The 18558-nt window shown below is 43.8% G+C and overlaps 1 protein-coding gene across 1 annotated transcript in view; it reads left to right on the top strand.

The window, feature by feature from the left end:
* Positions 1 to 7871: 7871 nt before the first annotated feature.
* EFCAB2 (EF-hand calcium binding domain 2) overlaps positions 7872 to 18558 on the top strand; it is a 134621-nt gene continuing 123934 nt past the window's right edge. Inside the window, exons 1-2 of the mRNA XM_026455123.2 lie at positions 7872 to 8020; positions 8183 to 8640. Coding sequence (XP_026310908.1) covers positions 8616 to 8640 — 25 coding nt within the window. The 5' untranslated portion in view covers positions 7872 to 8020; positions 8183 to 8615. The remainder of the gene's footprint in view (positions 8021 to 8182; positions 8641 to 18558) is intronic.

Here is an 18558-nt window from a genome sequence, read left to right as displayed (position 1 = left end):
TTTTTTTTTTTTTTTTTTTTTTTGAGACGGAGTCTCACTGTCTCCCCCAGGCTGGAGTGCAGTGGCCGGATCTCAGCTCACTGCAAGCTCCGCCTCCCAGGTTCACACCATTCTCCCGTCTCAGCCTCCTGAGTAGCTGGGACTACAGGCGCCCACCACCTCGCCCGGCTAGTTTTTTGTATTTTTAGTAGAGACGGGGTTTCACTGTGTTAGCCAGGGTGGTCTCGATCTCCTGACCTCGTGATCCGCCCGTCTTGGCCTCCCAAAGTGCTGGGATTACAGGCTTGAGCCACTGCGCCCGGCAGTAAAACTTTTAAATTAAAAAAAAATACCTACATGATTACATTCAAGGGTAGCAAGGAGGGTGGAAGCTAGAAAGATTGGGAGACTCTAGCCCCCCTCCCAGTGCCCCTCCTCTGTCGCCCCATGGATGGCGTATGCCTCCCTCCCGGGAGAAAAGCAGGCGAAGCCCCTGGGGCTTGAGGAAAAGGAAACTTCCAGAGTAAGACTCTGAGGCAAAACCGGGAGGAGGGGCCGAGCAGTAGAGAGGCTTCTCCTTTCAGAGAAGCAATTTGGGGATCTTAACTCTTGGTTTCTCATCTTTAATATGGAAATATTAGTATATTTCTTATAGGGCTATAGTGATGATTACGTAAGATAGTCCATGTAAAATGCTTGACATACTTCCTAAAACACAGTAAATGCTCCAAACATTACCACTATTGACCCTCGAGTCACTGGATTGTGACACGGACATAGTCCAGAGAAATTAAATCAAGGCTGGGTGCGGTGCCTCACACCTGTAGTCCCAGCACTTTGGGAGGCCGAGGTGGGTGGTTCATTTGAGGCCAGGAGTTCAAGACCAGCTTGGCCAACATGGTGAAACCTCCATCTCTACTAAAAATACAAATATTATCTGGGTGTGGTGGCTGCATCCCTATAATCCCAGCTACTTGGGAGGCTGCAGTATGAGAATTGCTTGAACCCAGGAGGCAGAGTTTGCAGTGAGCCAAGATGGTGCCAGTGCACTCCAGCCTGCGTGACAGAGTGATACTGTGCCTCACAAAATTAATAAATAAATTAAAATTAAAATTAAATCAGGCCACAGGTTAAGAGAGAACTGTGGATTGCCTCCAGGTCCAAAACGGTGAATCGAGGCTGGGCACAGTGGCTCACGCCTATAATCCCAGCACTGTGGGAGGCTGAGTTGGGTGGATCATTTGAAGTCAGGAGTTTGAGATCAGCCAGGGCATGGTGGCATGCACTTGTAATTTCTGCTACTCGGAAGGCTGAAGCATGAGAATTGCTTGAACCCAGGAGGCAGAGTTTTCAGTGAGCCGAGATCGCACCACTGCACTCTAGCCTGAGTGAAAGAGTGAGACTGTCTCAAAAAAAAACAAAAACAGTGAATCATCTTCTTATCTCCATTTTACAGATGGGGAAACTGAGGTTACAGAGAGGAAGTAACATTTCCAAAGTCTCTGGCTAATGAGTAGTGGGCCGAGATTCAATCCTGGACCGCTTTACCTTCTAAGACCATTTCCTTGTTCTTCTATGCAGCGTCACTTCCTGATGTAAATGTTAACATAAATGAAACCTAATTTCGAAGATTTATTTTTGGAGCTGGAACTAACGAAACATTCCAAAATCAATTAACAGCATATTTTTACACTATTCCTCTATTTTTACATATAAGGAGGAAGAGGTTGTGTGAGCAATCATAAACACGTATTGAATCTTTGGATCAGCTACCATCCTTCACCTTTAAGGTCTTATTTTCAATGAATAAAGAACAGACTTACCCTGGCAATAAGTGTGCCTGAAAAATGCTGCTAGGGACAGGAAGTGTTTAAGGAATGAATTACATCGTGATTTGCTGTGTCGAGGTCTGTATTAAAGAGAAACAGAAAGGAACATGTGCTTTTGAGAGAAACAGGTCCAGGGTGTGATTTTTCCAAATGCTTTAAGAGCTGTGGTTTCATGTAAGTGTTACTTGCAAGCTGCCCACAAATGCTGCCGCCTGGGCTTCCTGCGCTGGGTCTCCCTGGAAAGCCTGAACGAGCTTTGGCACTGAAAATGATCTTGTCCAGGGCCAAGAATTTAACACAATTAAATCTTGCCTTGACTGAGAGGCCTGAAACCTAAAGCTGCAGAAAGGCGGGAAGGAAAGAGAAGTATGAACGCGAGAGCCCACTACTAGCTCATGGTAGAGGAGTAAATTTCACATCCACTCCTGCCTTCCAAGAGCCACATCTGGCCAGATGTTTAGTTTCACTCTTTGTCTTTCCAAACGAGGACAAAGTGCATGCCATTATCTGGTTTCTTTAAAGTCTCTAAGAGTCGGCCGGGTGCGGTGGCTCAAACCTGTAATCCCAGCACTTTGGGAGGCCGAGACGGGTGGATCACGAGGTCAGGAGATCGAGACCATCCTGGCTAATACGGTGAAACCCCGTCTCTACTAAAAAAAAAAATGCAAAAACCTAGCCGGGCGAGGTGGCGGCGCCTGTAGCCCCAGCTACTCGGGAGGCTGAGGCAGGAGAATGGCATAAACCCAGGAGGCGGAGCTTGCAGTGAGCCAAGATCTGGCCACTGCACTCCAGCCTGGGCCAAAGAACAAGACTCTGCCCCCCCAAAAAAATAAAAATAAAAATAAAAATAAAAATAAAGTCTCTAAGAGTCTCTGCCAGATGCTTGGGTTGATATTTTGAAGCAGTAAAAAAGAAAGAAAGAAAAGCAGAGAGAGGTGACTAATTCTGTGGAGAATGTTTGCCCTTAACATTCTTCTCTAAATATTTGGGTTATTAAAAGGATCTAACAATATCTTATTTTATTTTTATTTTTATTTATTTGTTTATTTATTTATTTTTGAGGCGGAGTCTCGCTCTGTCGCCCGGACTGGAGTGCAGTGGCCGGATCTCAGCTCACTGCAAGCTCCGCCTCCCGGGTTTACGCCATTCTCCTGCCTCAGCCTCCCGAGTAGCTGGGACTACAGGTGCCCGCCACCTCGCCCGGCTAGTTTTTGTATTTTTAGTAGAGACGGGGTTTCACAGTGTTAGCCAGGATGGTCTCGATCTCCTGACCTCGTGATCCACCCGTCTCGGCCTCCCAAAGTGCTGGGATTACAGGCTTGAGCCACCGCGCCCGGCCACAATATCTTATTTTATAAAGAAGCAGAAAGACATAGTGACAGCTGGGCCCAGTGGCTCATGCCTGTAATCTCAGCACTTTGGGAGGCTGAGGTAGGAGGATTGCTTGAGGTCAGGAGTTCAAGACCAGTCAGGACAACAACAAAAAAATATATTTTTATTTACAAAAAAATAAAAAATTAGCTGGGCACGCTTAATCCTGGTTAGCACACCTGTAGTCCCAGCTACTTGGGAGGCTGAATTGGGAGGATGACTCGAGTCTGGGAGGTCGAGGCTGCTGTGAGCCCACCACTGCACTCCAGCTTGGGCAACAGAGCGAGACTTTGTCTTAAACAAACAGACAAACAAACAGACAAACAAAACAGTGACTCTGAAATCAGAACTAGATTCCTAACCAGCTCTCTTAATTACTGGCTGTGAGCTTTAACCAAGCCATTTGTGTGAAGATGTAGTATTTTTAACGGGAATACTAATATAATACAAAGTATCTCATGCAGCTTAATAAAGAAGAACTATTTTTATTCTTTTAACTCTGTGATGAAACTATGTCCTTATTCTGTTGTATTCTGATAAGGATTTCCTTTTGAGATCATAAGCTCAGGGACTCATCTATGAAGAGGGTTGGTGTCTCCATGAAGGGCTGGATATTTTTGATGTTGATCATTCAGGGAAGGCAGGTACCCTCAGTCAGGAAACTGAAATTAGACCAGAGAAGTAACTACCTCCTTCTCATTGTCCTGCATCTACAGCTCAAGGAATCTAGACACGCTTAGGGGCCCTCCTGAATAGCAAGGTGGAAACAAGGAAGGACCACAAGCTGAAGATGAGAAGCTGTATGGTGTAAGCCAGACTGCACGTCCTACAGGCAGCAGATGACAGCAGCGAGGAGTAGAAACCCTGAAGTCAGAACATCTCCCGTTGTGCATCTGAAGCATTAGAAAAGCAAACTCTCCTAGTGGAAGGTGAATTTCAGGACAGAAGGTGGGGTTTGGCGTCTGGGTGCTTCTTCCCAGGTGGAATGGGGGCTTATTTCAGTAGATTTCCTTGCAAGTCCTTTAAACTTTTCAAAGCTTTCAGTGACATCTATTGCGTCTCGTGAAAACTCTAAAATAGGAAGTTTGGACATTGTTATTTCTATTTTTATGAGTTAACTAAGTTTTAAAGAGATTACATGGCTTGCCCAGGATCATGAGATTAGTAAATGGCAATGCCCAAGGAAAATCCATTAAAAAAAAATTATTCGCAGTCCAAGATTTCAATGATCTCCAAATTAGGAAAGTAAGCATGGCGTGAAGGATTTTTAAGCTATCATTTTGCATTATTCACACCACTTGCCCTTCCCACTTCACTCACATCTTAGGTAACTAAGTCAACTGCATTCAAAAGAAACATTTTCCGTGTTCCTCATGGGCACATCACTGATGGCTGTCCGAAGAGATTTAACTCACTGTCAATTCAAGCATGCAGAAGGACATAACCTGTACATATCCATCTGGCTCCATAGAGTAATGCATCAAATAAGTGTTATGTGCTTGCTTTTCTGATTTAGCCCTAAGTTTATATATCCACGAGTGGGATCAAAAATGATTTTCTGATTCTAAATTTCTGAAAATCATTATGAGATGTTTAACTGAAAAAATGCTTTAGCGGCATACAATATTACAAGTTACTCAAGCTACAGCTCAGAAGCTATACACACACACACACACACACACACACACATATATATATATTTTTTGAGTCTTGTTCTGTCACCCAGGCTGGAGTGCAATGCCGCGATCTTGGCTCACTGCAACCTCTACCTCCTGGGTTCAAGCGATTCTCCTGCCTCAGCCTCCCGAGTAGCTGGGACTACAGGCATGCACCACTACACCCACCTAATTTTTGTTTTTATTTTTTTGTTTGTTTGTTTTTGAGACGGAGTCTTGCTCTGTTGCCCAGGCTGGAGTGCAGTCGAGCGATCTCAGCTCACTGCAAGCTCTGCCTCCCAGGTTCACGCCATTCTCCTGCCTCAGCCTCCCGAGTAGCTGGGACTACAGGCGCCCGCCACCACACTTGGCTAAATTTTTTTGTATTTTAGTAGAGATGGGGTTACACTATATTGCCAGGATGGTTTCAATCTCCTGACCTCGTGATCCGCCCACCTCGGCCTCCCAAAGTGCTAGGTATACAGGCGTGAGTCACTGTGCCCAGCCGCAAAATACATTCTAAGGAATAAAAATGATTGTAGTTAGTTTTCCACAGTCCAAAGCAAGCTAATAATATCTTTTTTTTTTTTTTTTGCTAATAATATCTAAAGAGTTAAAAGTGTAATATAATCATCGGTCAGGTTTCTACAACCAAACAGAGTTGAAAGGTATCAGCATAATGCAGATAAATGTACTCACTGGCATTGTGGGCCTTTATTATTCGGATAATCATTTTCACCTTGTGGAAACTTTTCTAGAATTATGTACTTTTATGTCTAATCAGCAAATTAGGCAGTTGAAATGTATGTATGAAGCAACTAATATGTATCCCGATTAGGCTAGGTAGTGTCGGTATATAAAAACCGTTTATAAAGGTGTAGGCTCCTATTCAAACTTTGGTAGGGTCAGGGGATGGGGGAGTTAATTAACATATATTAAATATTTTTTTACTCACCCACACCTAGAGAAACAGTACTGTTTTAAATGTGCTGTAGGAGTTCAGAGAAATAATGATTAATGTGTTTTGGAATAATTACATAATAAAACGCTTTGCTGAATACAGTTACTTTTAAAAATATAAAAATACAGGGGGGTTTGCAGAGAAATCTGTTCAACTCTTAAAATAATAATTTTTAATTTATATGTTTATATAAGAATTCCATTTTATTGACATGAAATACTGGTACTTTTTTTTTTTTGAGATGGAGTCTTGCTCTGTCATCCGGGCTGGAGTGCAGTGGTGAATCTCGGCTCACTGCAACCTCTGCCTCCTGGGTTCAAGTGATTCTTCTGCCTCAGCCTCCTGAATAGCTGGGATTACAGGCGTGAGCCACCACACCTGGCTAATTTTTCTATTTTTAGTAGAGATGGGGGTCTTACCATATTGGCCAGGCTGGTCTTGAACTCATGACCTGAAGTGATCCACCCGCTTTGGCCTCCCCAAGTGCTGAGATTATGCGTGAGCCACCGCACCTGGTCCAGTACTTTTACTGATGAGAAAATGTAATGTAAAAGGAAGGTCTGTCTTACATACAGTACGTGCTGAATCTGGGTTTTTTGAAAAAAAGTCATTGAGAAGACTTATTCCTATCTTAATTTTTAAGACATATATTACTGCAAACAGAAAAATTGTACTAGATACTGGGGATATATGAATGAATAATGCCGTTTCTGTCTTCAAGACCTTACTGTTTGGTAGGTGAAAACAAGTGAACGAACGAAGGCATTGCAAATCAATGTGGGACTCTGAGTATGCGGCCGCAGAGGCTGAGAAGGAAAGCTTCAATTACTAGGTGACTTCCAGAAGGTCATCCTGGCCAGGCACGGTGGCTCACACCTGTAATCCCAGAACTTTGGGAGGCCGAGGCAGGCGGCAGATCGCTTGAGCTCAGGAGTTTGAGAGCAGCCTGGGCAACAGGGGGAAACCCTGCCTGTACAAAAAACACAAAACTAGCCAGACGTGGTGGCGCGAGCGTCTCCTCCCAGCTACTTGGGAGGTTGAGGCGGGAGGGTCACTTGAGACCGGGAGGCGGAAGCTGCAGTGAGCGGAGATCGCACCACTGCACTCCATCCCGGAGGACTGAGCGAGATCCTGTCTCGAAAAACAAAAGACAAAAACAAAAACAAAGATGGTCATCCTGCATGACAACCAGGAGGGGACAAATGTGTGTCTGTGGGAAGCTGAAATGATGGCGGGGGAGAGAGCAGGGAAAGACATTCCAGAAAAAGGAAACTGTAAACAGCAGACGAAATAGCAAGCCTGAGACCAAACTTAGGGGTTTCTACACTTATTTCAAAGCCCTTCATTATCTATATGGAGAGGGGCAGTCTTTAAACACAAATATTTAGATCATATTGACTGAGATGTAGATATAAATGAATGCTAATAATTACTTGTTATTTTGGGGTGTTAAAAGTTTACTGTACGAGATTGTATTCGTTTTAAGTATCTTCTAACATGAGCCATTTTGTAATGATTCAGTTGTTTATATTCAATTTCAGGCAGAATGCTGATCACAGCACCAAATGGGTATCTTCTACAGACAAAGTGATTTTAATCAAAATATAGTCAGGATTTCCTGAGAGATTATAGAAACAGAATAAAAGCATTACAACTGTTAAGTCATTAAATACGAGCACCTTGTATTTTGAAGGCTCTTAAAATTTAGTTTAGTTTATAAATTGCTTTTACATAACATATGCACTGAAATACAATTTAAGATTAGTTTTGAAAATAGGTGTTCGTTTGAACCACATCGTTAGGTATTTTATTCAAAGCTCTTTATAAAAACAGCTTTACTATATTCCAGCAAACTTATCCTGAAAATAAGAAAAATTTAACCTTATGCTACGGCTGCAAAGTTTCCGGAAAGCAGGATTTAAAACTTCCATTGTAACTTTAACCAGCGGTCATGTCAAATTTCACAACTAAGAACATTTTAACGCATGTTAACACTGAGCACAACATGGGCACGTTTTTGTTGCTATGAGAACCTTCTATTTTGTGTGAGACATTGCAGCCTTGACGACGCAATGTTTGTGCCTATTTTGCGCATGTTTTTCTACAGCTATTCCTCTCCTCTAGTAATAATAGTCGAACGGCTCTGGTTTCTCTTGCGCCCGGCCCAGTTTTTCCGTTTTAGCTTAGTTGTCATAGGCTGTGCTGCCGCTTTCTGGGAAAGGACGGTGAGGACTGGACGGGAGAAACCGGGAGGGCAGGCGCGGCCGTTCTGCAGCAGCCGGGCCGATGGGAAGCGGGAGAAGGAGGCTGGGCCGCGGGCTGGTTCTGTCACCCCCTCGGGAGCCCAGCTCTTCACCTAGCTCTCCGGCGCTTTTCAAAATCTGCAGTTCCTAACAAAAATCGAGCAACGCCACGTCGCACAAACAGGACAGGAGGGGAGAGGGGTGTGTGCGCGCGCGTGCTGTCCCCAAATGGATGAGAAATAAGGGAAAGGAGGGGCTGGCGACCGTGTGATGAAGTAACACTGCTAGGCCCGGGACTAGTCGGGCTCCGGCCTCGGGTCTGGAGGGACAAGGTTGGGGGCCGGGTGGCAGACGCGGCTTCTGGTCTTCCCCCAGCGCGAGGGTCGTGGCGGGAAGCGGGGACAGGGCGCGCGCTCGGAGCCTTCTCCCCGCCCCGCCCCGCCCCAGGGTCTTCCTCCCCCAGAATTCGGAGCGGCCCCTCCTCCAGGCCAGGCTCGCCGCGGGGCGCTGAGCAGGCCGGGACACCGCGGCCGAGGTTATCGTTAGGCATCTCCCAGGCGACCGGCTCCGCAGCAAGATGGCGGACGAGAAAGACAGGGAAGGTAAGGTAGGGGCGACTGGGAACCGCTGCCCTCGCCGCCCGCCGCGACACCGGGTCGCATGGGGAAGCGCCGGGGGGGGTGGGCCCTGGTCCATCTGGAGTCCCCACCCGCAGGGAGAGGGTGGCCTGAGGAGGGGGCCACCCCGCAGCCGCAGCAGCCGCAGTCGCCCTGCCCCCGTCCCCGCAGCCCGCCCGGCCTGCCGCTCCGCCCCGCCGCTCCGCCCCGCCTCTCTCCCCTCCTCCCGCCTTCTCCCTCCTCCCGCCCTGTTCTCTCTCCCCTCCTCCCGCCCTCTTCCCCCTCTTCCTCTCCTCCCGCCGAGTCCTCCTTCCCCCTCCCTCGGAGGCCGGGCCTCGGCTCCTGCGCGGGCTGCGCCGGAGGCGCCGGCAGGGGGTGCTGATAATGGCGTCGTCGCCGCCTCCACACCCTCGCCGGGGGTCTCGGTGCCGCAGGCGTCACGCCCGTAGCTGTCCAGGCTGTGGGCCCCGGGGGGTGGCCTGGGTGAGGAGGAGTTCTGGCGGCCAGAATCTGGCGGGATCCTCTGTGTTGGCGCCGAAACCCCGCCCTGGCGCAGCCTGATGGCGTTCGCGGCCACCATTTTGCCTCCTTAATGAGGACGCAGGAGGACGGTCTGGAGGTCACAGCCGCTGCCCCTGAGCTTCCCGGTGCTCCGAAATGCCCGCCCCGCGGCCGGCTTGCGTCGCGCAACTGGCATGGTGTCTTGTCTTAAAAAAAAAAAAAAAAAGACACACACCCAAACAGCCATTTTAATAAAGATGAAAACCAAAATCTGGCGGAGACTTTGGAACCGCTCGCGGTCCCCGGGGGACCACCCAGCCCCGCGCGGTGGCCGCCTGCAGAGGCGGGACTGCGCTTCGAGGCTTACGGTCGCCAGATGAGAGGCATCGATGTGTTGCCTGTGCGGAGACACCAAAAAGTGGTTACGTTTATTTGCAAGACCTTTCATGTTGTTTTCAATTCTTGGTGTGATTAATGGTACGATTAAAACCCGATCCTTGGTTACCATGCCCTTAGGTACTCAAAAATAATTGTGTTTAGTAGTTGGCAAAGTCACCCAAAAATATCCAAAAAGCCATAAAACAGTAAAGGTAAACAAGCAGTAATTGAAAATATTCCTTCTTTGTTTTCTTTCTGGAGTGCTCAAAACACCCTGTCAAACCATTTTTCTCTGCACAGAACCAAGTGTGGTCAGGTTAACAGCTAATATTTACAAGGGAAGAAACGAACACAGATATTTAGTCACTTGTTCCGGTGATCACAGAAAGTCGGCGAAGACACACATGAAACTGCCAACGGTCTACCTATTGATAACAAGGATACTGTGATTTTTATATCATATTAATCTGTGAAGCCAGGATTATTTTATAGGTATTAGCTTTACAAAGATGCCCTTGCATACAAAGAAAAGGGTAGTTTCAAAACTTTCCCTTAAAAATTGATGGCTTATTTTTATTTACCCCCCCCCCCAAAAAAAGGGAAAAACCATTAGGAGATAAACTAGCAGGTAATTATAGATATTTATTTTCTTAAACAAAGTTAGGTCAGCATGAGAAAAAACGCACTGGAGTATGGTACAAATACAGTATTTATCGGTTTTTAAAAATTGAGAGTTTTCCTGATTTTTCAGCTTTCGAACAATATTTTTCTGTTTAAAATGAATTCAGAGAAACAATTCTGTCGATAACTCATAGAAGAAATAATCACTGTTAAAAGGTGGATGCCATTCATTCAGAATGCATGTATTTAATGCCATTATGTAGATAAGGCATTCATTCTACTTAGAACTTTAAAAGATACAAAGATGAAAAAGACATTGTCTTTGCTTCCAAAGAAGGTGAGATCAGTAAGGGAGATGAGATATATACAAATCGGAGGGAGTAGTTAACTGGGCTGAGTAGTCTCGGTTCCAACCACTGTGCTAGGTGTGTATCCTTGTAGTCCGTGGACAGCAGCCTGGGTGGACATCACTGGCTGTCCCCGACCTAGGGAATCTGTCTTCATTTTAATATGTCTGTAGGTGATTTGTATGTACATTAAAGTTCGAGAAGGCCGGGCGTGGTGGCACGCCCTGTAGTCCCAGCTACTCGGGAGGCTGAGAGACAGGAGAATCGCTTCAGGAGACAGGAGAACTGGGAGGCGGAGGCTGCAGTGAGCCGAGATCGTGCCACTGCACTCCAGCCTGGCGATAGAGTAAGACTGCGCCTCAAAAAAAAAAAAAAACAAAGTTCGAGAAGCACTCATGTGCTATATCTCATTTATTGTTAACAGTTTTATGGATTAACTAATTGCAGTTTCAAGGGTATTATGAAATAAAGGCATTTTGTCAGAGGATAAGCTAAGTAGAGACTCACTTTGGTGATAAGATCTTTTTATGGAAATAGTCCATTACTGTATTTAATTGTCAGCTACTGTATTTTGAATTTTCAGACATTACATCTGACCAATTAATCAGAATTGATTAAGTTTTGAGGATTCACTCAACTAAACTCATAAAAGACTGATGTGCAAGCCTGAATGATTTATTAATTTAAATAGGGGTATATACATTGACCCGCAGGCTGGTTTTGGTAATGTAATATACTGTTTTATGGGTACTAAGCTTTGGGTAGTGTGAATTTGTATTTGATGACCATGGAATCACACAAAAGAAGGGATAATTTTGAAGGATGTGTTCATTATCCTGTAAGTTCCAAAAGGTCTGGAACCATTTCTAATCTGTTAATACTGAGTGTTGTGCAGAGTGCTTGGAACATGGTAGGTAATCAATAAATATTTGTAAATTCAGAACATTTGAATTAGTCGAAGACAGCTTATGTTTTAACCAAAGCATTCCTAGCTATTTCCCCCAAACTTATTCTATACCTGAAAGTACACAAAACTCGTTTAGGTCTCTTTTTCCGTCTGCTTTACCAGTAAGGTACATTCTTCTGTTCCATCTGGCTCAACAAAACGTTTTGTTTCACAACGCCACGGTATTCACTAGCATGTCTTTAAGAAACAACTACATAAAACCTCATTGTAGAAATACACATATGTTTTAAATAGTTCATCTTTAATATTGAGATTTCTAAAAGTTCTAAAAGGGGAATAAGTTTCAGGGTACTCATCCTATCCACTCTTCTTCAACATTTAGAAATTAACTTTGATAGAAGTATTGAGGATATTGATAAGAAAAATTACCTAAAATTAGAAGGGGCTATTGTGCTCAAACTTTTCTCTAAGATTATGTATGTTGAAGTTGTTATGGTTATTTGTAGCATTTTTTGCTTTCATACAGTATAGTTTATTTTTTCATAGATTAAAAATTATACAGAATTATATTAGCTAAAAGTTTAAATTTTAGAACCAAATTATTTTTAAAACCACTTTTTTAACTGAAAGAATAATGTTTGAAATGGGATAAGAAAGAATATTTTTGAAGTTTTATTATTTTTCCAAAGTTTCCTCAGCCAGAACATTTTTTGTTTTGTTCTTTCTTTTCCTTCTGTTTTGTCTTGTCTGTTTAAATGGAGAGTCAATGCAATTGTTGATTCTTTGGCTCTTTAAATCTTATTGTTTCTGTCTCTTAGAGAATTTTATATAGGACTGGAAGGATCTTGTTTGTTATTAGATTCATGTCTAGGAAACAAACTGCTTAGGTATAAAATTCTAACTTTTGGCAGCCAGTGAGCTTTGGAAAGTATGTGAACTTTTTAGTAAGCTTCAGATATTAAAAGCTTACTCTAGGATTTACTATTTTTGTTTGTATTAAAATATTCTTTGTTACTTTGCATGCTTTGATAACATTGCTTGATAAAGTGCCTCTAATTCGACGGAAAAGGTTTTACAAGGTTTGTTGTTTTGTTTTTGATTTCCTTCATTGTGCCACTCTTTTGAAAACCCAACATTTGGAAATACAAAGTAAAAAACAGAAATTACAGGTGCCTATTACTTTATAAAAAGGGTTCCCTTAAATAACGTTTTTTTTTTCTTCTTCTTTTATCTTGAGACAGGGTCTTGCTCTGTTTCCCAGGAATGTAGTGGCGCCATCACAGCTCACTACAGCCTTGACCTCCTGGGCTCAAGTGATCCCCCCACCTCAGCCTCTCAAGTAGCTGGAGTTACAGGCACAAGCCACCATGCCCGACTAATTTTTCAAATTTGTAGAGACAGGATTTCGCCATGTTGGCCAGGCTGATCTCAAACTCTTGAGCTCAAGTGACCTGCCTCCCTCGGCCTCCCAAAGTGCTGGGATTACAGGCATGAGCCACCGTGCCTGGCCTCACAGTAGCTGTTGATGGTATAGAGTGTAGTCTGTGGGACAGCACAAAGGTTGAGCTTTGAAGTAAGCCTTGAATTTGAATTCCGTCTTCCCCAAGCTCTAATTATCTGATCTTAGCCGAGATGCTAAACCTAAGTAGCTTCAGGTTCCTCACATGTGAAGTGGGGATAATTATACCCCAATGTTCCACAATGCAATGGGGACAGTGTTTCGTTATTCATTTTTACATCCCCAGCACCTACCACAGTGCCTAGCATCAAAGGAATGCTGAGGCCTGCTCACACCTGTAATCCCAGCCCTTTGGGAGGCCGAGGCAGGTGGATCACTTGAGGTCAGGAGTTTGAAACCAGCCTGGCCAGCATGGTGAAGCCCCGTCTCTACTGAAAATACAAAAAGTGAGCCGAGTGTGGCGGTGTGTGCCTGTGGTCCCAGCTACTCAGGAGGCTGAGGCAGGAGAATCGCTTGAACCCAAGAGGTGGAGGTTCCAGTGAGCCGAGATCGCACTACTGCACTCCAGCCTGAGTGACAGGGCGAAACTCTGTTTCAAATCAATAAATAAATAAAGTGAAATAAAGGAATGCTGAATAAATGGGAAGGAAAGTGTTTGGTACATATCTAGCGAATTAGTAATTATTAGTTATCTGCCTAACATAAAACATAAGAGTTGGCCAGGCGTGGTGGCTCCTGCCTGTAATTCCAGCACTTTGGGAGGCCGAGGTGGGCAGATCACCTGAGGTCAGAAGTTTGAGACCAGCCTGACCAACATGGTGAAACCCTGTCTCTACTAAAAATACAAAAATCAGATGGGTGTGGTGGTGGGTGCCTGTAATCCTAGCTACTCTGGAGGCTGAGGCAGGAGAATCGCTTGAACGTGGGAGATGGAGGTTGCAGTGAGCCTAGGTTGCACCATTGCACTCCAGCCTGGGCAACAGAGCAAGACTCCGTCTCAAAACAAAAAAACAAATAAAACATAAAAATTAAGAAAACTTTAAGTCTTACCAATTGGGATCATACATAATGCATTCCTGCGTATTTCTGGGGTAATTTAATAGGTTTTCTTCCTGTCTTAGACCAATATAAATATCCAGTTAAGACTAACAAAAGAAGAAAACTAGCTTTTTGAAGCCTAATTTGTTTCCTCTTATTCAGAATAAAATAAAACTTTAAGAAAAACTGGACTGAAATTTGTTTTTACACTGATTTATACAATTGACAAAAATGTCTTAAGAATAGTCATAATTTTAAAGATCAAATGGACAGTGAGATACTACCTCACACCTGTTAGGAAGGCTGTTATCAGCAGAAGTCCCCCAAATAATAAGTATTGGTGAGGATGTGGAGAAATTGGAACCCTTGTGGACTGTTGGTGGCAATGAGAAACGGTGCAGCTACTATGGAAAGTGGTATGGCGGTTCCTCAAAAAGTTAAAAATCAAATTACCATTTGACCCAGCAATTCCACTTATGGGTATATATCCAGAATAATTGAAAGCAAGGTCTCGAAGCGATATTTGCACAACATGTTCGTAGCAGCATTATTCACACCAGGCAGAAGGTGGAAGCAACCGAAGTGTCCATCGGCGGATGGATGAGCAGGCGAAGTGCGGTATGTACACGCAATGAAACCTGACTCCGCCTTCAGAGGGGAAGTCCTGACACACGCCACCACGCCAATGGACCTGAAAGACATTATGCTAAGTGAAATAAACCAGTCAAAAAGACAAGTACTCTATGATCCCACTTACATGAGATACCTGGAGAAGTCCAATTTGTGCAGACAGAAAGTAGATTGCTGGTTGCCAGGGCTGTGAGGAGGGGAAAATAGGAAGTTGTTTAAGGAGTATAGAGTTCCAGTTTTGCAAGATGAAAAAAGTTCTGGAGATTGGTTACACAGCAGTGTGAATGTACTTAACACTACTGAACTAACTATACGGTTAAAACTGGTTAATACAGTCAATTTTACATTATGTATATTTTACCACATTTTAATAAATAGAAAATGTTGAGTACATTCAGAATGAAAAAAATGGTACATTGTTTCTCGAAGGCAATTTGGAAATTTGTATTAAAGAATAAATGATGATGGCTAGGCAAGGTGGCTCACATCTGTAAATGCAGCACTTTGGGAGGCTGAGGTAGGAGGATTACTTGAGACCGGGAGTTCAAGACCAGCCTGGGCAACGTAGTGAGACCTTGTCTTTGCTAAAAAAAAAATAAATAGTAATAAAGAAGTCGGGGGTCTCCTCTCTTGGCTTTGGAGCCCCCTCCCTCTGTCTCTATAGGGAAGTTTCTTCCTTCTCCCTTCTTGCCTCTTCTTGCCTATTAAACTCTCCATTCCTTAAAACTAAAATAATAATAATAAAAGTGATGTCCACATGCTTTGAGCTTTAATATACTTCTGGATATTTATTCTTAGAAATATATTCTGGGCCAGATGCGGTGGCTCACATGTTTGATCCCAGAACTTTGGGAGGCCGAGGCGGGCAGATCACGAGGTCAAGAGATCGAGACCATCCTGGCTAACACGGTGAAACCCTATCTCTACTAAAAATACAAAAAATTAGCCAGGTGTGGTGGCGGGTGCCTGTAGTCCCAGCTACTTGGGAGGCTGAGGCAGGAGAATGGCAGGAACCCGGGAGGCGGAGCTTGCAGTGAGCCGAGATCGCACCACTGCACTCCAACCTGGACAAGACTCTGTCTCAAAAAAAAAAAAAAAGAAAAAAGAAAAAAAAGAAATATATTCTGAAAAGAATAAAAAAAGCTATAAGCACAAAAATGATCAATGTAAAGTTATCTTTAAATCTGAAAATATAGATAAAATTTGCATGTCCAACTAATGGGGTATACAAAATAAATTGTTGTATGTTGACTTGTTGGGTTGCAGCCAAATATATAAAAATTTTATGTGTTAATGGGTAAGGACTACATGGGGAAGCCCAGGAGATGATGGTAGCAGGGTGATTAGACTTTTAGGGGCACTTATTTTTAAAATCCCATTTTAATGTCAGTTCTACAAAACTTTAAAAACCCACTTAAATATGATAAAAATTATTCTTACCCACTTGTGAAAGTGTGTTTACCAGATCCTGTACTTGACAATACTTTGTAAACCTCTAGTATGGATTTTATAGATATTAAGAGTGTAAAAAAGTAATTTTAGTTTTTATTTTTATTTTTTAAGAGATGAGGTCTAGGTCGGGCGCAGTGGCTCACGCCTGTAATCCCAGCACTTTGGGAGGCCGAGGCGGGCGGATCACCTGAGGTTGGGAATTCAAGACCAGCCTGACCAACATGGAAAAACCCCAGCCTCTCTATTAAAAATACAAAATGAGCCAGGCGTGGTGCCACATGCCTGTTATCCCAGCTACTCGGGAGGCTGAGGTAGGAGAGTCACTTGAACCTGGGAGGCGGAGGTTATGATGAGCCGAGAGCGCCACTGCACTCCAGCCTGGGCGGCGAGCGAAACTCCATCTCAAAAAAGAAACAACAAAAGAGACAAGGTCTCACTCTGTCACCCTGGCCAGGGTGCAGTGGCTCGATCACTGTAGCCTCTACTTTCTGGGCTCAAGTGATCGTCCTACTTTGGCCTCCCAAGTAGCTGGGACTACAGGGGCGTGCCGCTCTGCCCAGCTAACATTTTTATTTTTGGTAAAGATAAGATCTTGCTTTGTTGCCCAGGCTGGTCTCAAACTCCTGGCCTCAGGCGTTCCTCCCACCTTGGCCTCCCAAAATGCTGGGATTACAGGCTTGAGCCACCACATCTGGCCCATAATTTTATTTTTTTAAAATGCACTAGTAAAATTGGGAGTTTAAAAAACTGGGCTAGAATTTGGACATTGCCTTTTTTTTTCTTTTTAAGATTTTGCTTGTTAGTGTCAATTTATCTGACCTTTGGTTTGAAGAATTTCCATCTAATGAGGAAGATAGGCAGCTAAGGAGATAATGATACAATAATGTGATAAATGCTATGATAGTTGCACATATATGATGATTGGGTGCCTGGGGAGAGCCACCTGATTCACACACACCCTGTTTAAATTATAGCCGCTTTTTATTCCCTTTCATAGCTGTTTGTTTTTTTTCTCTTTCTTGCTATATTTTGTAGTTACCTGTAGATGTGTCGTTTGATGTCTGCTTCTCCTTCTAGACTGTTAACTTCCAAAAGGATAGGGATCATGCTCATGCTGTTATTTGCTGTTATATACCCAGAGCATGGCATATAGCTCAGTATTTGCTGAATGTTGAATAAAAGTTGCCTTTCTGAAGGAGATAACCGAAGCTTATCTTTTTTTTTGAGACGTAGTCTTGCTCTTGTTGCCCAGGTTGGAATGCAATGGCATGATCTTGGCTCACTGCAACCTCTGCCTCCTGGGTTCAAGCGATTCTTATGTCTCAGCCTCCCAAGTAGCTGGGATTACAGGCGTGTGCCACCATGCTGGGCTCATTTCTTTTGTATTTTTAGTAGAGACGGGATTTCACCATGTTGGCCAGGCTGGTCTCGAACTCCTGACCTCAAATGATCCGCCTGCCTCGGCCTCCCAAAATGCTAGGATTACTGGTGTAAGCCACTCTGTCTGGCCTGATTTTTGTATTTTAGTAGAGACAGGGTTCCACTATGTTGGCCAGGCTGGTCTGGAACTCCTGACCTCAAGTGATCCATCTGCCTTGGCCTCCCAAAGTGTTGGGATTACAGGTGTGAGCCACGGCTCCCAGCCCCAAGCTTATCTTGAAGGTATAATAGCCCAGAGAACAAGTAGGGGATGGATATTTCACAAAGAGAAGAAATAACGTACTTGAAATCGTGAAGATTCAGTATGCCTGAAATTTAGGATAGGTTAGGAGATGTGGGAGTTTTTATTCTTAAAGCATTGGTGAGTGATTAAAAGTTTTTAACAAGATGGGAGGCTGAGGCAGGATAATCTCTTGAACTGGGAGTTGGAGGTTACAGTGAGCCAGGATCGCGCCACAGAACTCCAACCTGGGTGACAGAATGAGACTGTCTAAAAAATAAAATAAAATAAATAAAAGTTTTTTTTTTTTTTTTTTTTTTTAAAAAAAACAAGAGACAATCATATTTGTTGTCTAGAAAAATCACTTGAGCAAGTGTGTTCAGTGGATTAGATGGACTCCAGGTTTGGGACTCCAGGTTTGTCCAGAAAGATAAGACCCTGAACCAAAATGATGGAAGTCAGGCGTGAAACAAGGAGATAGGCTAGAGGAAATGGATAGATTTTGTAATAGGACAGATATGAATATTGAGTCAGGTCAGGGACACGGTTTCTGGTTGGGTAGCAGAATAAAGAGGAATAATAGAATTATGTCAATACTAGTTCTAGTCTTGCACATGTTGAGTGTAGGTGCCTGTGAGGCATCCAGGTTGAGATATAACATAGGTAGCGCTATGTCCTTGGTACCTAAATATCTATTGAATGAGAAATGAGAATGATGTGTGTTGGGTCGCTTGAATGTATCCCTCTGTCAGTGGTTGCAGTCTTGGGAATGGTTGAGAATGTCCAGAGAAAAAGGATACAATAAAAAGTAATGTTGACTTTGGCGGGGCGCAGTGGCTCAGGCCTGTAATCCCAGCACTTTGGGAGGCCCAGGTGGGTGGATTACTTGAGGTAGGGAGTTCGAGACCAG

The sequence above is a fragment of the Piliocolobus tephrosceles genome, chromosome 1, assembly GCF_002776525.5.
Source record: "Piliocolobus tephrosceles isolate RC106 chromosome 1, ASM277652v3, whole genome shotgun sequence".
Classification (NCBI taxonomy): Eukaryota; Metazoa; Chordata; class Mammalia; order Primates; family Cercopithecidae; genus Piliocolobus; species Piliocolobus tephrosceles.
This window is presented reverse-complemented; position numbering and strand designations above follow the sequence as displayed.